Source organism: Oncorhynchus gorbuscha, linkage group LG02 (genome assembly GCF_021184085.1).
Source record: "Oncorhynchus gorbuscha isolate QuinsamMale2020 ecotype Even-year linkage group LG02, OgorEven_v1.0, whole genome shotgun sequence".
Lineage (NCBI taxonomy): Eukaryota > Metazoa > Chordata > Actinopteri > Salmoniformes > Salmonidae > Oncorhynchus > Oncorhynchus gorbuscha.
The window spans coordinates 58,167,269-58,194,144 of record NC_060174.1 but is presented as its reverse complement, the minus strand read 5'-3'; the positions used below and the strand labels follow the sequence as shown (position 1 = coordinate 58,194,144).

Below are 26,876 nucleotides of genomic sequence, written 5' to 3'. Positions count from 1 at the left end.
TGGGTAAGGTATGCTGTAGCTAGTGCAGTGCTAGCCAAAGGGAAACGCGGGGGAGAAGTATTTGACATCAGGCTTAAAAACTCCAAGACCATAAAGCTGTCAGGCTAAACATGGTTGGTTTAGTTAACACAAACAAGTGAATGTAGGTTAAACTAAATGACAGAAGAGATCTAGCAATACTACATTCTATGCAGGTAGAAAAGCTAGCTGGTGATGTTAACTTGTTTTCCAACAAGCTATTCAAGTTTCAGCCTTGCAGCATGGGTTAACTAGGTCTTGATAGTTTGTAGTTTGATGCTAGCTACCACCGGTGACTGAAAAGTAGAATAAACAAATTTGACTTGAATCAAAGGCTTTCCTTTTAGGTCAGTACTCAACACTATTGACATGTAGCTCTCCTACGTTCGGCAGCGTTAACCTCACGTTAAGCCTGAGAACAGTTAAATAGGAAGACAGGTATCCAGGAGAGCTAAAGAACGTAGTGATTCTTTACAAGGAAGAGATCAGGAATGATCGTAAGGCGGGAGGGGCTCACCCTATTCGCCACTCAACGACCTGTCTGTCTCTGACAGACACTGTGTGATTGGTTCTTCCTCTTTGTTGTAAATCCTGACAAATTCCCATAGTGATATATCGAAACGAGTTGTTAAAATAGAACCACTGAAGTCCTACATGGTTCACCAGATTATGTTTATTATATGGGTCATCATATCAAAAGCTTGCTTGACTATAATGAGTTGCCGATGGAGAGGAGAGTGAGAAACACATGGAGAAACACAGTAGCAATGATTAACCCAACAGATTTCACTGGACCTATCCGGTGTATGTGACAATAAAACATCTATTTGTAAGGTGGTTTGGGCTGGGTCAAGGTTGTGGTCTAGTTTGTATGTGGTAGGTTAGGCTGAAACCACGTAATGGCTGCTTTCTGAGGTAGAGATGATGCTTTTTTTGTAATTATAGATGCTTTCCTCCCACAGACTGAGCATATGTACATTATATCTTGCATCAGTGAAATCAGGAAGGAAGGCCCTGGGGTGTAACCTTTCAGATGCACACTTATGGCTCAAGGAAATATCTGTGTTTAAGGCATTATAATCAGGTTCATACTTTAAAACCTATTTATGGTCTCTCTCACTCTCTCCCATTCTCTCAGAGTAGATGCATTTGGTTAGATTTCCCACAGCAAGTTACTTTATAAACTCAAGTATGCCTACAGGATATTCTGAATAGCAGAAACCAATGCTATAATGACGAGAAGCAGGTTGTTTCGACATGAAACATTCTACATTCAATGGCCTCACCCTTAGCAGTATTGCACTCTCACTGTCACGGACATGTGACATGTTCTTTTGTGAAACTACACAGATGTCCATTATGTACACTCATGATTTAAAATAAGACGGTTCTGAGATGGAGATGTATACAGGCCACCATCATCGCAGGCATCCGGTGCTTTTGGATTCTTGACTGATCTCCAGTTACATCACATGGTGTGAGGTGGGAAAAATTGAGAGCGAGAGGGAGGTAGAGATGGGGAGAGGGAGGGAGGGAGCGGGTCGGCCAGTGTCAACCCATGAGACAGGAGAGAGAGAGAGATCTGAGAGAGGGAGAGACGGAGAGAGAAAGAGGAGCGGGTCGGACGGCAAGTGTCCGCCCATGATGTCATGGGAAAGGAAGCGAGCTGAGTTAAATGTTCCTGAGGTCCAATTTATAGAGTGTTTACGTTGGATGTCCAACAAATGGGGAGAAAGGGAGGGCAGGGCAGTTCACGCACCAGACAATTGATGAGGTATTCTATTGTTACTGTAAGATTTTTAGGGGTTTAGTGTGCAGAAGACGGTAATAAAAACATTGATAGAAAAGCCTGGTTCAACCAGACTGAATGATTAGCTCACGATTGTTACACTTCACTTCAGTCTGTTTAAACCAGGCTACTTTTCCCTTATTCATTCAGAGAATGACATGAGGCAAATCCCCCTTTACTTCAAGCTTTCACTCAATGTACAATGTACTTCCTATAACTATGCCCACTGCTGCCACGCATACTTTCCAGGAGGAAGTTCTATTGTCATGGCAGTTTTTTTGCTGTATGCCCATGGCAGCATGTACATAGAGGAACATTCTTGTCACTTGGAATATTAATTTCAGCTAATGAGCGCATACAGTAACATCATAAAAGAAGGCACATGGCTTTGTTTAACGTTTAAGCAGACCCAGCCTTTTGTCATGCACTGTACATGTGTTTTGGGAACATTTTGAATGATTCCTAGATTATTTCTGATGATCTACTTCTGATTAAGTGGCTGACTGAGGTCATATTATTCTGAACAGGGTGTAAAATGTAGGCCTAAGGTGGATATCCTCCAGATTAGAATTTATTATTGAGTTAAATACTGAAGCACTACATTGGGCCTACATAAGAGCTGGTGTGTGTGTGTGTGTGTGTGTGTGTGTGTGTGTGTGTGTGTGTGTGTGTGTGTGTGTGTGTGTGTGTGTGTGTGTGTGTGTGTGTGTGTGTGTGTGTGTGTGTGTGTGTGTGTGTGTGTGTGTGTGTGTGTGTGTGTGTGTGTGTGTGTGCGCGCACTAACGTTAATTTCGTCAACAATAACCATGACGAAAATACTCAGTAATGACCAACTATGATGATAACGACATGAGATGCTACTACAAATTATTTATAATTTTAGTCAATAAAAATGTGCCGAAATGAGAATTCCACATGAAACTAATGGATATTAAATTTGACCAATAGCTCCTTTACATCTGTTTTGTCCAAAAAATAAGCATGCATCCCTGTGCAGAATATATCATGCAATCCTCTCATTGACAGAATTTACATCTTTCAGTTGTGCAATCTGTTTGATCTGATTTGCACAGCTCTCCCACACAGCTCCCAGGCGGTCTCTTCAGTCACTCGTCAATCTTTTGAACTGATGCAAAGCCAAGACACTTTACTTATAACTAACCTCAACTAGAAATAATACATGTTTACTCTCTCGCTTACTTTCATGTAGGCTATTGTTGCTTTGATCTCATCAGAAGTTCTATTTTGCAATGTGCGCTACTATTCTTTCATCTGTGTTGATGTCTGCAACCCAGATGCGGTCTCGCAGTCCTGAAATGCAAGTTGCAGTTACTTTTTCTTCGATGGAAAAAACTAATGCTATTTGTTGAATATGGAGTACACTAATACTTCTGGCATTTCTGGAAAGCTCAAATTCTCCCTACAGTTATTTACCCCCTTGACGGCTATGATGGAGCGAAAATCAGAGCTCTAAATTGTTTAACCTGTAGCCAAGGCTTTATAGTAAATGGTTAATTATGGCTGGCATTGGTTACAATCTCACAATATCACTGTTGCCAGCTAAGGTGTATGAGGGGACAGTAGGCCTAGTTGGATAAGGCTATCTGAATGTGCACATGATGGAAGTGAGGTGCTTTTAGCAAAGCAGGTGTATTTACATACACTAGTGTGTATGTAGCCTGGTTCCTCTCGAGGTTACTTCCTAGGTTTTGACCTTTCTAGGGAGTTTTTCCTAGCCACCGTGCTTCTACACCTGCATTGCTTGCTGTTTGTGTCATGCAGGTGAAAGAGGACCCAAAAGCGACTTAACAGAAACAGAGTTTATTCAAGTCCAAACAGGGAATAACTGAAATCCTCTAGTCAGTAGAGGGGAATAACAGGAGAAGCGGCCACAGACTGCAGGTCGCTTCGGGTAGGCGCAGGCCGTAGCTGACAGAGACACCTGCTCACACGCAGCATCTGATGAAGGCAAAAAACACGACAGGACAGGGCGATACACAATCACAGCAAAAACACGACAGGACAGGGCGAAACGCAATCACAGCATGGTGAATACTAAACAAGGAACCGACGGGACAGGAACGGAACACAAAGGAATAAATAGGGACTCTAATCAGGGGAAAGGATCGGGAACAGGTGTGGGAAGACTAAATGATGATTAGGGGAATAGGAACAGCTGGGAGCAGGAACGGAACGATAGAGAGAAGAGAGAGCGAGAGAGTGAGAGAGGGAGGGGGAGAGAGAGGGATAGAAAGAGGGAAAGAACCAAATAAGACCAGCAGAGGGAAACGAATAGAATGGGGAGCACAGGGACAAGACATGATAATAAATGACAAACATGACAGTACCCCCACTCACCGAGCGCCTCCTGGCGCACTCGAGGAGGAATCCTGGCGGCAACGGAGGAAATCATCGATGAGTGAACGGTCCAGCACGTCCCGAGACGGAACCCAACTCCTCTCCTCAGGACCGTAACCCTCCCAATCCACTAAGTATTGGTGACCCCGTCCCCGAGAACGCATGTCCATGATCTTATGTACCTTGTAAATAGGTGCGCTCTCGACAAGGACGGGAGGGGGAGGGAAGACGAACGGGGGTGCGAAGAAAGGGCTTAACACAGGAGACATGGAAGACAGGATGGACGCGACGAAGATGTCGCGGAAGAAGCAGTTGCACAGCGACAGGATTGACGACCTGGGAGACACGGAACGGACCAATGAACCGCGGAGTCAACTTACGAGAAGCTGTCGTAAGAGGAAGGTTGCGAGTGGAAAGCCACACTCTCTGGCCGCAACAATACCTTGGACTCTTAATCCTGCGTTTATTGGCGGCTCTCACAGTCTTCCCCGCAGACAAAGGCAGACCGGTAATGAAGTCTAAGGCGATGTGAGACCATGGTCGAGAAGGAATGGGGAGCGGTCTGAGACGACCGGCAGGAGGAGAGTTACCCGACTTAGTCTGCGCGCAGTCCGAACAAGCAGCCACGAAACGGCGCGTGTCACGCTCCTGAGTCGGCCACCAAAAGCGCTGGCGAATAGACGCAAGAGTGCCTCGAACACCGGGATGACCAGCTAACTTGGCAGAGTGAGCCCACTGAAGAACAGCCAGACGAGTGGAAACAGGAACGAAAAGGAGGTTACTAGGACAAGCGCGCGGCGACGCAGTGTGCGTGAGTGCTTGCTTAACCTGTCTTTCAATTCCCCAGACTGTTAACCCGACAACACGCCCATAAGGAAGAATCCCCTCGGGATCAGTAGAAGCCACAGAAGAACTAAACAGACGGGATAAGGCATCAGGCTTGGTGTTCTTGCTACCCGGACGGTAAGAAATCACAAACTCGAAACGAGCGAAAAGCAACGCCCAACGAGCTTGACGGGCATTAAGTCGTTTGGCAGAACGGATGTACTCAAGGTTCTTATGGTCTGTCCAAACGACAAAAGGAACGGTCGCCCCCTCCAACCACTGTCGCCATTCGCCTAGGGCTAAGCGGATGGCGAGCAGTTCACGGTTACCCACATCATAGTTGCGCTCAGATGGCGACAGGCGATGAGAAAAATAAGCGCAAGGATGAACCTTATCGTCAGACTGGAAGCGCTGGGATAGAATAGCTCCCACGCCTACCTCTGAAGCGTCAACCTCGACAATGAATTGTCTAGTGACGTCAGGAGTAACGAGGATAGGAGCGGACGTAAAACGTTCTTTTAGAAGATCAAAAGCTCCCTGGGCGGAACCGGACCACTTAAAACACGTCTTGACAGAAGTAAGAGCTGTGAGAGGGGCAGCAACTTGACCGAAATTACGAATGAAACGCCGATAGAAATTAGCGAAACCTAAAAAGCGCTGCAACTCGACACGTGACCTTGGAACGGGCCAATCACTGACAGCTTGGACCTTAGCGGAATCCATCTGAATGCCTTCAGCGGAAATAACGGAACCGAGAAAAGTAACGGAGGAGACATGAAAAGAGCACTTCTCAGCCTTTACGTAGAGACAATTCTCTAAAAGGCGCTGTAGAACACGTCGAACGTGCTGAACATGAATCTCGAGTGACGGAGAAAAAATCAGGATATCGTCAAGATAGACAAAAACAAAGATGTTCAGCATGTCTCTCAGAACATCATTAACTAATGCCTGAAAAACAGCTGGCGCATTGGCGAGACCGAACGGCAGAACCCGGTACTCAAAATGCCCTAACGGAGTGTTAAACGCCGTTTTCCACTCGTCCCCCTCTCTGATGCGCACGAGATGGTAAGCGTTACGAAGGTCCAACTTAGTAAAGCACCTGGCTCCCTGCAGAATCTCGAAGGCTGATGACATAAGGGGAAGCGGATAACGATTCTTAACCGTTATGTCATTCAGCCCTCGATAATCCACGCAGGGGCGCAGAGTACCGTCCTTCTTCTTAACAAAAAGAACCCCGCCCCGGCCGGAGAGGAAGAAGGCACTATGGTACCGGCGTCAAGAGACACAGACAAATAATCCTCGAGAGCCTTACGTTCGGGAGCCGACAGAGAGTATAGTCTACCTCGAGGAGGAGTGGTCCCCGGAAGGAGATCAATACTACAATCATACGACCGGTGAGGAGGAAGGGAGTTGGCTCGGGACCGACTGAAGACCGTGCGCAGATCATGATATTCCTCCGGCACTCCTGTCAAATCGCCAGGTTCCTCCTGAGAAGTAGGGACAGAAGAAACGGGAGGGATGGCAGACATTAAACACTTCACATGACAAGAAACGTTCCAGGATAGGATAGAATTACTAGACCAATTAATAGAAGGATTATGACATACTAGCCAGGGATGACCCAAAACAACAGGTGTAAACGGTGAACGGAAAATCAAAAAGAAATAGTCTCACTGTGGTTACCAGATACTGTGAGAGTTAAAGGTAGTGTCTCAAATTTGATACTGGGAAGATGACTACCATCTAAGGCAAACATGGGCGTAGGCTTGTCTAACGGTCTGAAAGGAATGTTATGTTTCCGAACCCATGCTTCGTCCATGAAACAACCCTCAGCCCCAGAGTCAATCAAGGCACTGCATGTAGCACCCGAACCGGTCCAGCGTAGATGGACCGACATAGTAGTACAAGATCTAGATGAAGAGACCTGAGTAGTAGCGCTCACCAGTAGCCCTCCGCTTACTGATGGGCTCTGGCCTCTTACTGGACATGAATTAACAAAATGTCCAGCAACTCCGCAATAGAGGCACAGGCGGTTGGTGATCCTCCGTTCCCTCTCCTTAGTCGAGATGCGAATCCCTCCCAGCTGCATGGGCTCAGTCTCAAAGCCAGAGGAGGGAGATGGTTGCGATGCGGAGCAGGGAAACACCGTTGATGCGAGCTCTCTTCCACGAGCCCGGTGACGAAGATCTACCCGTCGTTCTATGCGGATGGCGAGAGCAATCAAAGAGTCCACATCTGAAGGAACCTCCCGGGAGAGAATCTCATCCTTAACCACTGCGTGGAGTCCCTCCAGAAAACGAGCGAGCAGCGCCGGCTCGTTCCACTCACTAGAGGCAGCAAGAGTGCGAAACTCAATAGAATAATCCGTTATGGACCGTTCACCTTGGCATAAGGAAGCCAGGGCCCTAGAAGCCTCCCTACCAAAAACTGAACGGTCAAAAACCCGAATCATCTCCTCTTTAAAGTTCTGGAACTTGTTAGAGCAATCAGCCCTTGCCTCCCAGATAGCTGTGCCCCATTCTCGAGCCCGGCCAGTAAGGAGTGAAATGACGTAAGCAACCCGAGCTCTCTCTAGAGTATGTGTTGGGTTGGAGAGAGAACACAATCTCACACTGCGTGAGAAAGGAGCGGCACTCAGTGGGCTGCCCGGAGTAGCAAGGTGGGTTATTAACCCTAGGTTCTGGAGGCTCGGCAGGCCAGGAAGTAACAGGTGGCACGAGACGTAGACTCTGGAACTGTCCAGAGAGGTCGGAAACCTGAGCGGCCAGGTTCTCCACGGCATGGCGAGCAGCAGACAATTCCTGCTCGTGTCTGCCGAGCATGGCTCCTTGGATTTTGACGGCAGTGTAACGAGCGTCTGAAGTCGCTGGGTCCATTCCTTGGTCGGTTCCTTCTGTCATGCAGGTGAAAGAGGACCCAAAAGCGACTTAACAGAAACAGAGTTTATTCAAGTCCAAACAGGGAATAACTGAAATCCTCTAGTCAGTAGAGGGGAATAACAGGAGAAGCGGCCACAGACTGCAGGTCGCTTCGGGTAGGCGCAGGCCGTAGCTGACAGAGACACCTGCTCACACGCAGCATCTGATGAAGGCAAAAAACACGACAGGACAGGGCGATACACAATCACAGCAAAAACACGACAGGACAGGGCGAAACGCAATCACAGCATGGTGAATACTAAACAAGGAACCGACGGGACAGGAACGGAACACAAAGGAATAAATAGGGACTCTAATCAGGGGAAAGGATCGGGAACAGGTGTGGGAAGACTAAATGATGATTAGGGGAATAGGAACAGCTGGGAGCAGGAACGGAACGATAGAGAGAAGAGAGAGCGAGAGAGTGAGAGAGGGAGGGGGAGAGAGAGGGATAGAAAGAGGGAAAGAACCAAATAAGACCAGCAGAGGGAAACGAATAGAATGGGGAGCACAGGGACAAGACATGATAATAAATGACAAACATGACAGTTTGGGGTTTTAGGCTGGGTTTCTGTACAGCACTTTGAGATATCAGCTGATTTAAGAAGGGCTATATAATAAAATATATATAAAATATATAAAATAAATTTAAAAAATAGTGTTGCTTTAAATTGTATTGGGTTACACAAAAACAGTCCGTGGGAAGCCATAAGTTGAATGCTATTACTCACTTACTATGCTGGTGGGCTGGACGGTTGGTCATTATGACTGGGGGAATTTGAGACAAAATATCTAAAAGATCATATTATTAAACAGGCTTTCCAAATGTGGGTCTGTTGTAAATCAAATCAAATCAAAATCAAATCAAATTTGATTTGTCACATACACATGGTTAGCAGATGTTAATGCGAGTGTAGCGGAATGCTTGTGCTCCTAGTTCAATTCCCATTATTAAAGTGGCTGGAGTTGAGTCAGTGTGTTGGCAGCAGCCACTCAATGTTAGTGGTGGCTGTTTAACCTGTTGCGACGAGCAATCCCGTATCCGGGAGCGTAATTATAGCCTCAAGCTCATTACCATAACGCAACGTTAACTATTCATGAAAATCGCAAATGAAATGAAATAAATATATTGGCTCACAAGCGTAGCCTTTTGTTACCAACACTGTCATCTCAGATTTTCAAAAAATGCTTTTCAACCATAGCAAAACAAGCATTTGTGTGAGAGTATTGATAGCTAGCATAGCATTAAGCCTAGCATTCAGCAGGCAACATTTTCACAAAAACAAGAAAAGCATTCAAATAAAATAATTTACCTTTGAAGAACTTTGGATGTTTTCAGTGAGGAAAACTCTCAGTTAGATAGCAAATGTTCAGTTTTTCCAAAAATATTATTTGTGTAGAGAAATCGCTTCGTTTTATTCATCACGTTTGGCTAAGAAAAACCCCAGAAAATTCAGACATTACAACGTGAACTTTTTTCCAAATTAGACAGAAACATGGCAAACGTTTAGAATCAACCCTCAAGGTGTTTTTCACATATCTATTTACATTTACATTTAAGTCATTTAGCAGACGCTCTTATCCAGAGCGACTTATCTATTCGATGATAAATGACTCGTTGCAGTTTGGTTTCTCCTCAGTTCAAAATGGAAAAATGCACGCACCTGGAGATTACGCAATAGTATCGACGGAGGACACAGAGCGGACATCTGGTAAATGTAGTCTCTTATGGTCAATTTTCCAATGATATGCCTACAAATAAGTCACAATGCTGCAAACACCTTGGGGAAACGACAGAAAGTGTAGGCTAATTCCTTGCGCATTCACAGCCATATAAGGAGACATTGGAACACAGCGCCTCCAAAATCTGTCTCACTTCCTGTATGAAATTTCATCTTGGTTTCACCTGCAGCATTAGTTCTGTGGCACTCATAGACAATATCTTTGCAGTTTTGGAAACGTCAGAGTGTTTTCTTTCCAAAGCCGTCAATTATATGCATAGTCGAACATCTTTTTGTGACAAAATATCTTGTTTAAAACGGGAACTTTTTTCATCCAAAAATGAAATACTGCCCCCAGAGGTTCAAGAGGTTAACAGTCTGATGGCCTTGAGATAGAAGCTGTTTTTCAGTCTCTCGGTCCCAGCTTTGATGCACCTGTACTGACCTCGCCTTCTGGATGATAGCGGGGTGAACAGGCAGTGGCTCGGGTGGTTGTTGTCCTTGACGATCTTTATGGCCTTCCTGTAACATCGGGTGGTGTAGGTGTCCTGAAGGGCAGGTAGTTTGCCCCCGGTGATGCGTTGTGCAGACCTCACTACCCTCTGGAGAGCCTTACAGTTGTGGGCGGAGCAGTTGCCGTACCAGGCGGTGATACAGCCCGCCAGGATGCTGTCGATTGTGCATCTGTAGAAGTTTGTGAGTGCTTTTGGTAACAAGCCGAATTTCTTCAGCCTCCTGAAGTTAAAGAGGCGCTGCTGCACCTTCTTCACGATGCTGTCTGTGTGGGTGGACCAATTAAGTTTGTCTGTGATGTGTATGCCGAGGAACTTAAAACTCACTACCCTCTCCACTACTGTCCCATCGATGTGGATAGGGGGGTGTTCCCTCTGCTGTTTCCTGAAGTCCACAATCATCTCCTTAGTTTTGTTGACGTTGAGTGTGAGGTTATTTTCCTGACACCACACTCCGAGGGCCCTCACCTCCTCCCTGTAGGCCGTCTCATCGTTGTTGGTAATCACTGTTGTGTGGTCCGCAAACTTGATGATTGAGTTGGAGGCGTGCGTGGCCACGCAGTCGTGGGTGAACAGGGAGTACTGGAGAGGGCTCAGAACGCACCCTTGTGGGGCCCCAGTGTTGAGGATCAGTGGGGTGGAGATGTTGTTGCCTACCCTCACCACCTGGGGGCGGCCCGTCAGGAAGTCCAGTACCCAGTTGCACAGGGCGGGGTCGAGACCCAGGGTCTCGAGCTTGATGACGAGCTTGGAGGGTACTATGGTGTTAAATGCCGAGCTGTAGTCGATGAACAGCATTCTCACATAGGTATTCCTCTTGTCCAGATGGGTTAGGGTAGTGTGCAGTGTGGTTGAGATTGCATCGTCTGTGGACCTATTTGGGCGGTAAGCAAATTGGAGTGGGTCTAGGGTGTCAGGTAGGGTGGAGGTGATATGGTCCTTGACTAGTCTCTCAAAGCACTTCATGATGACGGAAGTGAGTGCTATGGGGCGGTAGTCGTTTAGCTCAGTTACCTTAGCTTTCTTGGGAACAGGAACAATGGTGGCCCTCTTGAAGCATGTGGGAACAGCAGACTGGGATAGGGATTGATTGAATATGTCCGTAAACACACCAGCCAGCTGGTCTGCGCATGCTCTGAGGGCGCGGTTGGGGATGCCGTCTGGGCCTGCAGCCTTGCGAGGGTTAACACGTTTAAATGTTTTACTCACCTCGGCTGCAGTGAAGGAGAGGCCGCATGTTTTGGTTGCAGGCCGTGTCAGTGGCACTGTATTGTCCTCAAAGCGGACAAAAAAGTAATTTAGTCTGCCTGGGAGCAAGACATCCTGGTCCGTGACGGGGCTGGTTTTCTTTTTGTAATCCGTGATTGACTGTAGACCCTGCCACATACCTCTTGTGTCTGAGCCGTTGAATTGAGATTCTACTTTGTCTCTATACTGACGCTTAGCTTGTTTGATTGCCTTGCGGAGGGAATAGCTACACTGTTTGTATTCGGTCATGTTTCCAGTCACCTTGCATAGATTAAAAGCAGTAGTTCGCGCTTTCAGTTTCATGCGAATGCTGCCATCAATCCACGGTTTCTGGTTTGGGAATGTTTTAATCGTTGCTATGGGAACGACATCTTCAACGCACGTTCTAATGAACTCGCACACCGAATCAGCGTATTCGTCAATGTTGTTGTCTGACGCAATACGGAACATATCCCAGTCCACGTGATGGAAGCAGTCTTGAAGTGTGGAATCAGATTGGTCAGACCAGCGTTGAACAGACCTCAGCGTGGGAGCTTCTTGTTTTAGTTTCTGTCTGTAGGCAGGGATCAACAAAATGGAGTCGTGGTCAGCTTTTCCGAAAGGAGGGTGGGGCAGGGCCTTATATGCGTCGTGGAAGTTAGAATAGCAATGATCCAAGGTTTTGCCAGCCCTGGTTGCACAATCGATATGCTGATACAATTTAGGGAGTCTTGTTTTCAGATTAGCCTTGTTAAAATCCCCAGCTACAATGAATGCAGCCTCAGGATGTATGGATTCCAGTTTGCAAAGAGTCAAATAAAGTTTGTTCAGAGCCATCGATGTGTCTGCTTGGGGGGGAATATATACGGCTGTGATTATAATCGAAGAGAATTCCCTTGGTAGATAATGCGGTCGACATTTGATTGTGAGGAATTCTAAATCAGGTGAACAGAAGTACTTGAGTTCCTGTATGTTTTTGTGACCACACCACGTCTCGTTAGCCATAAGGCATATGCCCCCGCCCCTCTTCTTACCAGAAAGATGTTTGTTTTTGTCGGCGCGATGCGTGGAGAAACCAGCTGGCTGCACCGACTCCGATAGCGTCTCTCCAGTGAGCCATGTTTCCGTGAAGCAAAGAACGTTACAGTCTCTGATGTCCCTCTGGAATACTACCCTTTCTCTGATTTCATCAACCTGGTTGTCAAGACACTGGACATTGGCGAGAAGTATACTAGGGAGTGGTGCAAGATGTGCCCGTCTCCGGAGTCTGACCAGAAGACCGCTTCGTTTCCCTCTTTTACGAAGTCGGTTTTTTTGGGTCGCCGGCTGGGATCCATTCCGTTGTCCTGGGTGAAAGGCAGAACACAGGATCCACTTCGCGAAAGTCATATTCTTGGTCGTACTGATGGTGAGTTGACGCTGCTCTTATATTCAGTAGTTCTTCTCGACTGTATGTAATGAAACCTAAGATGACCTGGGGTACTAATGTAAGAAATAACACGTAAAAAAAAAAAAACTGCATAGTTTCCTAGGAACGCGAAGCGAGGCGGCCATCTCTGTCGGCGCCGGATGGCAGGTAGACGGCAGGTAGACTCACTTCCTCTCTGCTTACCTCATGTCAAAATAAATGTCGTGCACGTGTGCCATACGTGGACATAAAAATAATAACTTGTGGGGTACTTTTATTTTGACGTGAGGTAAGCTGAGAGGAAGTGTATACTTCTGGCATCCCAAGGACTGTGGGGTAGGCAGAGACTAAGTGTAAACTTCTTGCTTCCCACGGACTGTTTTTGTGAAACCCAGTAGAATTGAAAGCAACGTGAGTGTATGTAAATAAACTCACATTGCCAAGAGCAGCGAGACGGAAGTTAGGGGTAGCCAAAATAATTGTTTAATACAAAAAAACACACCATCTATTTTGTGACTAAATGTCTGTGACTAAATCTATACTAAAATTGTCTTGAGGTTTAGTCGACTGATAACTTAAAGTAGTGCACTATGAAATTACGTAAATGTTACTAAGGCTTAAGGATGTTTTAAGACTTAAACTAGGGCTGAAACATAATCTAAAATAGCTGCCAAAATGAACACTGTTGTGTGTGCGGGCATGCGTGTGTGTATATGCAGTCATCAGAAACATCAGAAAAATCCTGGCCGGGCCGTTGCCACTGTAGGTGGGTGTTTGTTTTGGGCTACGTCATTGTTGAGTTAATGCCCTTCTTTCTGCTATGAACTCACACTGGGTGGAAACAGCTTGTAGTCAGTCACCTGGGCTGGTTGCCCAACATGGCTGACTGACAGGATACTTCAGAGCATACTTCAAAGCATACTTCAGAGCTGAGCATCACCCTGTGTAACCTTCTCCACTGTTTCATTTGGTCATTTCTAGAGGATTTTCAGTAGCTGGAGATGACTAAATTAGCAGGTGTGTGTGTGTGTGTGTGTGTGTGTGTGTGTGTGTGTGTGTGTGTGTGTGTGTTCTTTCCTGTAGGATTGTGTTGCTGGTGAAGGCATCATCTCACATTGTCTAGACTTAACTTGTCACATTCCATATAAACAAAAGCCTCTTTGGTGTAAAAAAGGGAAATCTATGTCATGCATCAATCTGTGTGGACAGGAAAAGACCATGCAGCAGGAGGGGAAAAGTGTGCGTGCATTTTGGATAAATGTGAAGGTGATAAATGTGATTTGTTTGACAATAAGGTGAAGACATCATGACTGGTTGTGTTTATGCCACATTAAAGTGTAAATACCTTTTTACAGTTAAGTTACATGTCTTTATACTGTATATAAAACTCACAGAAAACTCAAATGAATTTTCTATGTTTTTTCTGAAATGTTTAAGGTCATGGCCCCCCTCCGTCCTTTACTTTTCCTAAAAAGTCTAGAAAACAAACTGTCATTGTTAGAATCTTAATATCACAAATGTTATAACCAGTTTTAGGAGGGAATGTAATTTTTTATGGTATCACCCCGTTTCTCCTCCTTCACCCGACAGTAAGGCCTGCTCCCCTCCTTCTGCTGATAGTTGAAGGTGTCATGCCCAGTTGATAAACACCCTGATAATTGCCTTGAAACTGAACCGAAACTATACCAAAACACATTTCATTTTGTTACGTTCCAGCCTTATTCTAAAATGTACAAGATATTTTTTTTCCCTCATCAAACACAACACACAACACCCCATAATGAAAAAGTGAAAACAGGTTTTTAGAAATCTTTGCACATTTATTGAAAAGAAAAAACAGAAATACATTATTTACATAAGTATTCAGACCCTTTGCTATTTTTGCTACCTTTATTTAACTAGGCAAGTCAGTTAAGAACAAATAAAAAAAATCATTGACAGCCTAGGAACTGCCTTGTTCAGGGGCAGAACAACAGATTTGTACCTTGTCAGCTATTAAATATAATCCCATCACCAAACAATTGATTAAAACACAATATTTTGCAAAGGCCTACAGTAGCTTCAACAGCACTCTGCAGTGTAGCACCATGGTGTAGCCAGAGGACAGCTACCTTCCGTCCTCCTCTGGGTACATTGACTTCAATACAAAACCAAGGAGGCTCATGGTTCTCACACCCTTCCATAGACTCACACAGTCATCATGACAACTTCCAGAGGACGTCCTCCATCCTATCAAAGCTCTTGCAGTATGAACTGACATGTTGTCCACCCAATTAAAGGATCAGAGAATTAATCTAGTACTGAAAGCATAAACTACACCTAGCTAGCACTGCAGTGTATACAATGTGGTGCTTAGTTGACTCAGAGACAAAGACAATAATTAATTTGTTTTATTTTTTATTTAACATTTATTTAACTAGGAAATTTAACTGGGTAATTGAACTGTTAGGTAGTTGAACAAATACATATTTTCACCTGGTCACATACAGCCATTGTGTTGTGCATTGAAGTCCACAAGCAAAATTACAAGGTGAGAGGAGGAGAGCGCATAGAAGGAATACAACGTGGCTGCTATGATAGTGAACCGTGTTTACGTGTGATTAGGGGTGTAATTCATTCTACCGATTCTGCTGACAAAACATTTCTTAAAACAGAAGCAAACGGAATAAAACGGGGATAAACATACCTGAATTAGTCCACTGTTGCACTAGTGATTACACATTATATCAGCAAGTTGCAGGCAAGAGTGTGCAAGGAGTATTGAATGTCACTGTCTGTCCATGTGATACTGTCTGTCACCTAAATTTTCATTCATAGGTTAGGTTGTAGCAACCTCATGATGGGTATAGGGAGAATGTGAGTATCATGTAGTAGCCTAACACTGTTACATTGAACTGGGTGAATGAAACATGAATGAGAGTCATCCAATATGCTGTAATAGAAATAAGGCCATGCTCTTGAATTTGTTTTATCCTCCGTCATCTTAAACGGCACTGACTGCCACTGGTTTCTACAACTTGATTGAAACCATCTGTGGTAAATTCAATTGATTGGACATGATTTGTAAAAGAGCACACCTGACTATATAAGGTCCCACAGTTAACAACGTATTTCAGAGCTAAAATCAAGCCATGAGTTTGAAGGAATTGTTTGTAGAGCTCCGGGACTGGATTGTGTTGAGGCAAAGATCTAGGGAAGGGTACCAAAACATTTCTGCAGCATTGAAGGTCCCCAAGAACACAGTGGCCTCCATCATTCTTAAATAGAATATGTTTGGAACCAGTAAGACTCTTCCTAGAGCTTGCCGCCTGGCCAAATTGAGCAATTGGGTGAGAAGGGCCTTGGTCAGGAAGATGACCAAGAACCCGATGGTCACTCTGACAGAGTTCCTCTGTGGAGATTGGAGAAGGACAACCATCTCTGCAGCACTCCACCAATCAGGCCTTTAGGGAAGAGTGGCTAGATGGAAGCAAAGGCACATGATCGCCCTCTTAGAGTTTGCCAAAAGGCACCTAAAGTACTCCACGACCATGAGAAACAAGATTCTCTGATCTGATGAAAACAAATTTGAACTCTTTGGCCTGAATGCCAAGCGTCACATCTGGATGAAACCTGGCACCATACCTACGGGGAAGCATGGTGGTGACAGCATCATGCTTTGGGGATGCTAAATGTCTGCTAAATGGCATATATTATATTATTTTTCAGCGTCAGGGTCTGGGAGACTAGTCAGTATCAAGGGAAAGATGAACGGAGCAAAGTACAGAGAGATCCTTGAAGAAACCCAGCTCCAGAGCACTCATGACCTCAGACTGGGGTGAAGGTTCACCTTCCAACAGGACAACGACCCCAAGCACACAGCCAAGACAATGTAGGAGTGGCTTCGGGACAAATCTCGGAATTCCCTTGAGTGGCCTTGTAAGCAGGAGTCAGGAGGATAGAAATATATGATCAGATTTGCCAAATGGAGAGAGAGCTTGGTACACACATTTCTGTGTGGAGTAAAGGTGGGCTAGAGGTTTTTTCCCTCTGGTTGAACATTTAACATGCTGATAGAAATTAGGTAAAACGGATTTAAGTTTCCCTGCATTAAAGTCTCTGGCCACTAGGAGTGCCGCCCCTGGATAAGCGTTTTCCTGTTTGCTCATGGCCATATAAAGCTCACTGATTGCGGACTTAGTGTCAGCATCGGTTTGTGGTGGTATATTGACAGCTACGAAAAATACTGATAAACTCTCTTGGAAAATAGTGTGGTCTATAGGTTATCATGAGGTACTCTACCTCAAGTGAACAAAACTTCGAGACTTCCTTAGATTTTGTGCACCAGCTTTTGTTTACATACATATGCTGTAAAGCATATTTTGAAAATCTGAGATGACAGGGTGATTAACAAAAGGCTAAGCCGTGTTCCAATATACTTCACTTGTGATTTTCATGAATAGGAATATTTTCTAGGAAGATTTATGTCCATTGTGTTATGCTAATTAGTGTCAGATGATGACAACTGTCCCGTTCACGGGATGGGGTGTCACTAGAGGTTAATCACCCTGTCATCTCAGATTTTGAAATCATGCTTTACAGCCAAAGCAAGACAAGCATTTGTGGAAGTTTATCGATAGCCTAACATAGCATTTTGCCTAGCTAGCAGCAGGCAACCTGGTCAGGAAATTCAGAAAAGCAATTAAATTAAATCGTTTACCTTGGATGAGCTTCGGATGTTTTCACACACGAGACTTCCAGTTAGATAGCAAATGTTCCGTTTTTTTCATAAAGATTATTTTTGTAGCCGAAATAGCTCCGTTAGTTCTTCACGTTTGGCTGAGAATTCGACCGGAAATTGCGGTCACGACAACGTCGAATTAGCAACGCCGAATTAGCTCCATAATATCGACAGAAACATGGCAAACATTGTTTATAATCCATCCTCAATGTGTTTCTCAAATATCTATTCGATAATATATCAACCGGGACAGCTGTATTTTCAGTAAGACCGGGAGGAAAAATAGCTGTCTAAAAATAGCTGTCTTTGTCTATTACGGAAGAATTACTCTGAGAGCACTCAGCCGGCCACTTACGCAATGTAGTCGCTTACGCTCATTCTTCAACATAAAGGCGTAAAACTACGTCAAAATTCTGTAGACAGCTTGGGGAATACGTAGAAAAAGGAATCTGGTTGATATCCCATTCACTGCTCAATAGGGACGCATCGGAACGCAGACCTTTCAAAACATGAGTCACTTCCTGATTGGATTTTTCTCAGGCTTTCGCCTGCAATATCAGTTCTGTTATACTCACAGACAATATTTTTTACAGTTTTTTAAACTTTAGAGTGTTTTCTATCCCAAGCTGTCAATTATATGCATATTCTAGCATATTGTCCTGACAAAATAGCCCGTTTACATTGGGAACGTTATTTTTCCAAACATAAAAATAGTGCCCCCTAGCTTCAAGAGGTTTGGGTGCATGCTTATTAGTAACTGGAATAAGCCATTTCAGTGTCTGGTTGCTCCTCATTACACACCACAGACCAGCAAATATTATTTGCATCATCAACATATGAATCACGACAAAACATATTGTATAACCTCTTATACACTATATTAGGCCCAGCCTTTGGAACTTTGGTTTTCCTAGATATGCCTATTATATTGTGATCACTTCATCCTATGGATTTGGATACTGCTTTAAAGCAAATTTCTGCAGCATTAGTAAAGATGTGATCAGTACATGTTGATGATTTCATTCCTGTGTTATTTGTAAATACCCTGGTAAGTTGACTGACAACCATGAAAATGGACAATGACAATGGACAATGACCCCAAGCATACTTCCAAAGTTGTGGGAAAATGGCTTAAGGACAACAAAGTCAAGGTATTGGAGTGGCCCTTAGAAAGCCCTGACCTCAATCCTATAGAAGATTCGTGGGCAGAACTGAAAAAGCATGTGCGAGCAAGGAGGCCTACAAACCTGACTCGGTTACACCAGTTCTATCAGGAGGAATGGGCCAAAATTCACCCAACTTATTGTGGGAAGCTTGTGTAAGGCTACCCAAAACATTTGACACAAGTTAAACAATTTAAAGACAATGCTACCAAATACTAATTGAGTGTATGTAAACTTCTGACCCACTGGGAATGTGATGAAATAAATAAAAGCTGAAATAAATAATTCTCTCTACTATTATTCTGACATTTCACATTCTTAAAATAAAGTGGTGATCCTAACTGACCTAAGACAGGGAATTATTATGAGGATTAAATGTCAGGAATTGTGAAAATTGAGTTTCAATGTATTTAGCTAAGGTGTATGTAAACTTCTGACTTGAACTGTATGTATCAAAAACACTTGGCACTTACAGTGCCTTCTGAAAGTATTCATACCCCTTGACTTAATATACATTTGTGTTGTGCTACAGCCTGAATTGAAAATGGATTACTTTTAATAATAATAATAATAATAATATATGCCATTTAGCAGACGCTTTTATCCAAAGCGACTTACAGTCATGTGTGCATACATTCTACGTACATTCTTGTTGGCGTTCAAGAAACAGAACATTGATGAATTCCTCCACCGATCTAGATTTGTACGCTGTTTATGAAGAGTTAAAAGATTCCAAATAAACTGTAGTAGAAACAGTTTTAGCTTAACACTGTTGGTTAACTGAGGCTTACACAGCCACACACACACAGACAGACTGTGTTTCAGCACCTCCAAAGAGGACTCTTGGCTGTGTGACTCAAAGCAATGACTCATTCATTGCACGGTGCCATGAGGTGTGTGCACCACACTGTCATACGCTGACTACTAAAGTCTTTCCTACAAGTAAAAGAGACCAGGTGTCACTGCAGGAGTGTTATGGGAAGAACATGGACATTGTGTGTTTCATTTCATTTGGTGCCTTTAAAATTTCTTACTGGAGTCTAATTTTGTTCTTTTGAATATATATATATATATATATATATATTTTTTTTTCCTTTTTAAATCTATATTCAATAAATGTTCATAAATGTAAGAGGAATTAAAGTTATGTTATCTCACATTATGTCATGGGTTACATGCTGAGTTTAAGTTTTAATCCAGGAGCTGCCTTGTTGTGGAAGCCTCCAATCCAAACAAGTCCCTGAGAGTCGATGAACTCCCCGTCACCCTCCAACCTGTTCTTGCTGAAGCTGCCGCAGTATTTGGTCCCGTCAGAGAAGCTGTATGTCCCTGTGCCATGATACATGTTGTCTTTGAAGTCCCCTTCATACAGGGCCCCAGAGGGATGCTCCAGAGTCCCTCTGCCATTCATCTTGTCATCATGCCACTCTCCAGTGTAGGTGACACCACTGGCTGAGGTGTGTTTGCCCATACCACGCCTCACCACGACTCCCTCTGTGGACCCGCAGCACTCTCCTTCATATCTGTCACCATTTGGGAAAATGTAGGATACTTGCAAATTCCCTTCCTCTTCGCTTTTTGTGACCTTTCCTTTTTTCTTCTCTGACATTTTAGTAATGCCTCGTCAAATTGAATTTACTCAATATAGAGCTTTTAGCTAACTTTAGCTGGCTGTCAAGCTAGTCAATACATTTCGGATTTGTTGCTAGTTCAAACATGGCTATATCTTATTCAATTTTGTCGTGCTGGTCTAGCTGATGTTGTCGCGATGCATTTCCTAAACTTTATTTATTTATTATATTTTACATTTATTTCTCACCAATCTACACTCAATACCCCATTGTGATGAAGTGAAAACATTTTTTAAAAATGTTGTATACATATTGAAAATTAAATACAGAAATATCTAATTTACATAAGTATTCACCCCTCTGGGTCAATACATGTTAGAATCACCTTTGGCAACGATTACAGCTGTAAGTCTTTGGGGTAAGTCTTTAAGAGCTTCGCACACCTGGATTGTGCAATATGTGACTTGCAAAAAATTATTCTAGCTCTGTCAAGTTGGTTGTTGATCATTGCAATAGATTTTCAAGTTGATTTAAGTCAACACTAACAATGCCACTCAGAAACATTCAATTTCGTATATTGGTAAACAATTCCTGTGTATATTTGGCCGTTATTGTCCTGCTGAAAGGTGAATTCGTCTTCCAGTGTCTGTTGGAAAACAGACTGAACCATGTTTTCCTCTGAGATTTTGCCTGTGCTTCCTTTACTTTGTATCCTGAAAAACTCCCTAGTCCTTGCCGATTACAAGCATACCCATAACATGATGTATCCACAACCATGCTTGAAAATATGAAGAGTGGTCCTCAGTTATTTGTTGTGTTGGATTAGCCCCAAACATAACACTTTTTATCCAGGACATACAATTAATTTCTTTGACACATTTTTTTTGTATTTTTACTTTAGTTTCTTATTGCAAACAGGATGCATGTTTGGGAATATTTTATTCTGTACAGGCGTCTTTCTTTTCACACTGTCATTTAGGTTATTATTGTGGAGTAATGTTGTTGATCCATCCTCATTTTTCTCCTATCACAGACATAACTCTGTAACTGTTTTATAGTCTCCATTGGCCTCACGATGATATCCCTGAGTGGTTACCTTCCTCTCTGTCAACTGAGTTAGGAAGGAAGCATGTATCTTTGCAATGACTGGGTGAGTTGATAGACCATCCAAATCAAATCAAATCAAATCAAATTTATTTATATAGCCCTTCGTACATCAGCTGATATCTCAAAGTGCTGTACAGAAACCCAGCCTAAAACCCCAAACAGCAAACAATGCAGGTGTAAAAGCACGGTGGCTAGGAAAAACTCCCTAGAAAGGCCAAAACCTAGGAAGAAACCTAGAGAGGAACCGGGCTATGTGGGGTGGCCAGTCCTCTTCTGGCTGTGCCGGGTAGAGATTATAACAGAACATGACCAAGATGTTCAAATGTTCATAAATGACCAGCATGGTCAAATAATAATAAGGCAGAACAGTTGAAACTGGAGCAGCAGCACAGTCAGGTGGACTGGAGACAGCAAGGAGCCATCATGTCAGGTAGTCCTGGGGGCACGGTCCTAGGGCTCAGGTCCTCCGAGAGAGAGAAAGAAAGAGAGAATTAGAGAGAGCATATGTGGGGTGGCCAGTCCTCTTCTGGCTGTGCCGGGTGGAGATTATAACAGAACGTGGCCAAGATGTTCAAATGTTCATAAATGACCAGCATGGTTGAATAATAGTAAGGCAGAACAGTTGAAACTGGAGCAGGAGCATGGCCAGGTGGACTGGGGACAGCAAGGAGTCCTCATGTCAGGTAGTCCTGGGACATGGTCCTAGGGCCCAGGCCAGTTGAAACTGGAGCAGCAGCATGGCCAGGTGGACTGGGGACAGCAAGGAGTCATCATGTCAGGTAGTCCTGGGGCATGGTCCTAGGGCTCAGGTCCTCCGAGAGAGAGAAAGAAAGAGAGAAGGAGAGAATTAGAGAACGCACACTTAGATTTACACAGGACACCGAATAGGACAGGAGAAGTACTCCAGATAAACAAACTGACCCTAACCCCCGACACATAAACTACTGCAGCATAAATACTGGAGGCTGAGACAGGAGGGGTCAGGAGACACTGTGGCCCCATCCGAGGACACCCCCGGACAGGGCCAAACAGGAAGGATATAACCCCACCCACTTTGCCAAAGCACAGCCCCCACACCACTAGAGGGAAATCTTCAACCACCAACTTACCATCCTGAGACAAGGCCGAGTATAGCCCACAAAGATCTCCGACACGGTACAACCCAATCAACCCAATCCAAAGTGCAATTAATAACCACCATGCTCCAAGGGATATTCAAAGACGTTTTGAAAAATCTCCTTTGTCTTTGTGGTTAAATCTGTGTTTGAAATTCACTGCTCAACTGAGGAATGTTACAGATAATTGTGTGAGGTACAGAGATGAGGTAGTCATAAAATATCATCACCAGTTATGCATTAGGGGGCGCTATTAAAAATGTTGGATGAAAAATGTTCCCATTTTAAACAAGATATTTTGTCACGAAAAGATGCTCGACTGTACATATAATTGACAGCTTTGGAAAGAAAACACTCTGACGTTTCCAAAACTGCTAAGATATTGTCTGTGAGTGCCATAGAACTGATGTTATAGGAGAAACCCAGATAAAAATCCAACCAGGAAGTGCCTCATTTTTTAAAACCGCCTCATGCCAATGGCTGTGAATGAGCTACGAATGAGCTTACGTTTTCCACAAGGTGTCTATAGCATTGTGACATATTTTTAGTCATTTCCATTTAAGAATGGCTGTAAGGGACCATATATAGCACGTGGTCACATGGTGTCTCCCGCAGAAAATCTCGCGTAAAATACTGAGGTAGCCATTTATCCAATCGCGTCTTATGAGAAACCAATTGCCTCAACGGATATATTATCAAATATATATGTTAAAAACACCTTGAGGATGGATCCTAAACAACGTTTGCCATGTTTCTGTCCATATTATGGAGAAAATTCTTTAAAAAGTTGTGTTACTTGCAGCATTTTCCGGTCGATTTCTCAGCCAAGCATGATGAAGAAACGGGAGCTATATCGCCTACAAAAATAATATTTTTGGAAAAAAGGAACATTTGCTATCTAACTGGGAGTCTCCTGAGTGAAAGCATCTGAAGTTCTTCAAAGGTAAATGATTTAATTTTGTTGCTTTTCTTATTTTTGTGAAAATGTTGCCTGCTGCCAGCAGAGCCCAGCATAACATTATGCCATGATAAACTTACACAAATGCTCGTCTAGCGTTGGCTGTAACGCATATTTTGAAAATCTGAGATGACATTGTTGTTAACAAAAGGCTAAGCTTGTGTTTGAATGTATTTATTTCATTTCATTTGCAATTTTTTTGCGTATTTATGTCCGCTGCGTTATGCTAATACATTTGAGGCTATGATTTCGCTCCCGGATACGGGTTTGCTCGTCGCAAGACACACACAGTAAGTCCATGCAATTTATTATGTGACTTGTTAAGCAAATGTTTACTCCTGAATTTATTCAGGCTTGAATACTGATTGACTCAAGACATTTCAGCTTTAAATCTTTTAAGAATTTGTAAAAATGTCTAAAAACATAATTCCACTTTGACATTACCGGGTATTGTGTGTAGCCAGTAACACAAAATCCTAATTTAATCTATATTGAACTCAGGCTGTAACACAACAAAATGTGGAAAAGGTCAAGGAGTATAAACACTTTCTGAAGGCAATGTATAATGATGTTTAGGCTACTGTTGTTTTCATCATTTTACTGTGCATCTCTCCATCATGGTGGTTGGGACTTTATTTTTTATTTTGTCATAGTTGTAAGAATGGTACTCCACTTATAAAATTGATTTAACACTTGAATTTGTGTTTTTAGTGGGGGGTTTTCATACAGTGTACAAAACATTAGATACAATTGCTCTTTCCGTGACACACTGACCAGGTGAATCCAGGTGAAAGCTATGATCCCTTATTGATGTCACTTGTTAAATCGATTTCAATCAGTGTAGATGTTAAAGAAGGATTTTTAAGCCTTGAGACAATTGAAACATTGATTGTGTATGTGAGCCATTCAGAGGGTGAAAGGGAAAGACAAAATATTTAAGTGCTTTTGAACGAGGTGCGCCGTTTTCTGTCAAGAACTGCAACGCTACTGGGTTTTTCACGCTCCACACTCTCCCATGAGTATGAAGAATGGCCATCCCACCCAAAGGACATCAAGTACATGGATCAGCATCACCCGTGGAACGCTTTTGACACATTGTAAAGTCCATGCCTTGACGAATTGAGGCTGTTCTGTGGAAAAAAGGGGGTGCAACTCAATATTAGGAAGGTATTCCTGTTTGGAATATTCAATGTATATCCTACAGCAACAAACTAATACATGCTTTTGTGCTATTTGAAATATATATATTTTCGTATTCTAATGTTATGAAAGACCATCATAAACACAACCAAATTATTATTTTTGTGATAGCATATATGAAATGTATTAATTACACTGTTAGAATTTTGCAGTCAGAATGACTGCTCATTAGCTTAAAAGGAGAATCCCTCGAGGTCCAGCGTTGCTAGTGTTAAAAATGTTTGTGCACGTGCTGTGAAAAGAATGTGCCCCCCTATGGAAATCAATTGCCCATCCAACTGATTTGTTCTGGCGCTGGCCCTGGTCCCAAAGATATTCCATGCTGCTGGTGAGTAGTTAATCTTTTACTGCAGTGGGCTAAATCCGGATGTCATTACTGTCCTGTGAGGATTCAAAGGTCAGATCAACTTGGCAATGGATGACTTCAACCAGACCCTCTCTCACCCACAGAGGGGGGAGAAGGGATCTGGTTGAACATTGATAGCCCACACCCTGTTGTAAATCAAGGAGAGAACATCCCTCTCCAAATTCACGTAGGAATGTGCCTTTGTTTCACAGGCATTTTTCCGCTGAAACTCTAACAAGTTCTAAAGCAAATAATGGAACAATATTTCTAAAATAGAATGTGGAGAATGGTCAGAGGCGATCTAAAGAATAATAATGTCATTTTGGTTGTTATTTTGTGATGTCCTTAAAAATGTTATAAAGGAAATACTGTAACATGAAAAGTCTGCACAATACATAGATAGACGTTTCCATCCTCTACATTGTGTATAAAATATAAAAAAGTATAAGTGTTTCTATTAAGAGAGGGATGTGATTTTAGACACTATTAGAGGAAATAAACTTTTTTTTTAATCTGCATTTATTTTCAGCAAATTTAACATGTGTAAATATTTGTATGAACATAAGATAACTGAGACTAACAGAAATTGAATAAATTGTCCCTAGTAAATCAATAGTAACAGTCAGTACATTGCCTCTTGCATTTGGGACCACATGGCTTACCCATTGGTGGAATCTTGGTTTTCTTGTTTGATAGGTTGTCTGGAGTTGTGTCCATGGGCTGAGCTGCCACTTGTGCTGGAACATCCAACTCTGAAGGTGGATGATAATCTTCATCATCATCATCATTGGCAATTGATTTCTCATCTGATGTCTAAGGAGTCAGAGACCACCCACTGGTTCTCTATTTCTTCAAATAGTGTTGACACTGTGACTTCAGTTAAAGGGGTAGATCATGAATCTTTGTTGGAGTGTGGCCATCAAGCTCAACTGAAATAAATAGAGCAAATAAATCCTAATGATTCTATTCTGTGATGGATGATAATAATTAACACTGCCATGTTGTGGTGTGCAAACATATGATCATAATCCTTTTCAGTTATTCTATAATATAATCAATGTTGATTTGTATCTTGTGCAAACATTATAATAATGATTTACCCTGTCATAACTCAGTTAATCTATTAATTTCATACCTGCTCCCAAACAGGCTCTTAATTGTTCATCTTTATTTACAAATACAAAAAATGCATGGATGGATATTGACAGGAATAAAACCTAGCATTGACGTGGTTGTACTGTCCAAATACACCCTCACATGGCAACCTTGATCCACGTAGATAGTGTACTAATCATCTAGACCACAAGGATTGGTGGAAGTCATGCAAAACAGTTTTTTCCTCATTGAGGCACTGAAGCAGACATTGAGCACACATTTGGCATGTCAAAGCTTGTTGTACTAATTACATATGCCACCAACAAAGGTGATGGATACAGTTTGGGATTTTAACTTTCTTGACAGGGACAGTCACGCAATACTGGAATATAAAAGAAAACCATGAACCCTGAACATGTGAGTAGATATACACTCCTCAAAGAATAAAGGGAACACTTAAACAACACAATGTAACTCCAAGTCAATCACACTTCTGTGAAATCAAACTGTCCACTTAGGAAGCAACACTGATTGACAATAAATGTCAATCACTGTTTTGCAAATGGAACAGACAACAGGTGGAAATTATAGGCAATTAGCAAGACACGCCGAATAAAGGAGTGGTTCTGCAGGTGGTGACCACAGACCACTTCTCAGTTACTATGCTTCCTGGCTGATGTTTTGGTCACTTTTGAATGCTGGCGGTGCTTTCACTCTAGTGGTAGCATGAGACGGAGTCTACAACCCACACAAGTGGCTCAGGGAGTGCAGCTCATCCAGGATGGCACATCAATGCGAGCTGTGGCAAGAAGGTTTGCTGTGTCT

At 43.1% G+C, this 26,876-nt stretch overlaps 1 protein-coding gene across 1 annotated transcript; it reads right to left on the bottom strand.

Annotated features, from left to right (window-relative positions):
* Nucleotides 1–19,349: 19,349 nt before the first annotated feature.
* Nucleotides 19,350–20,268, bottom strand: LOC123993314 (MORN repeat-containing protein 2-like). Its single transcript, XM_046295330.1, has 2 exons — nucleotides 19,818–20,268; nucleotides 19,350–19,595 (listed from the first exon to the last, which is right to left on the bottom strand). Exon 1 carries the CDS (start codon nucleotides 20,266–20,268, stop codon nucleotides 19,831–19,833), a length of 438 nt encoding a protein of 145 aa, XP_046151286.1. The 3' UTR covers nucleotides 19,350–19,595; nucleotides 19,818–19,830.
* Nucleotides 20,269–26,876: the final 6,608 nt, after the last annotated feature.

What these genes read in the sequence shown, in the direction of transcription:
- LOC123993314 (XM_046295330.1), bottom strand. Translation starts at nt 20,268, where the DNA reads ATGTCAGAGAAGAAAAAAGGAAAGGTCACAAAAAGCGAAGAGGAAGGG.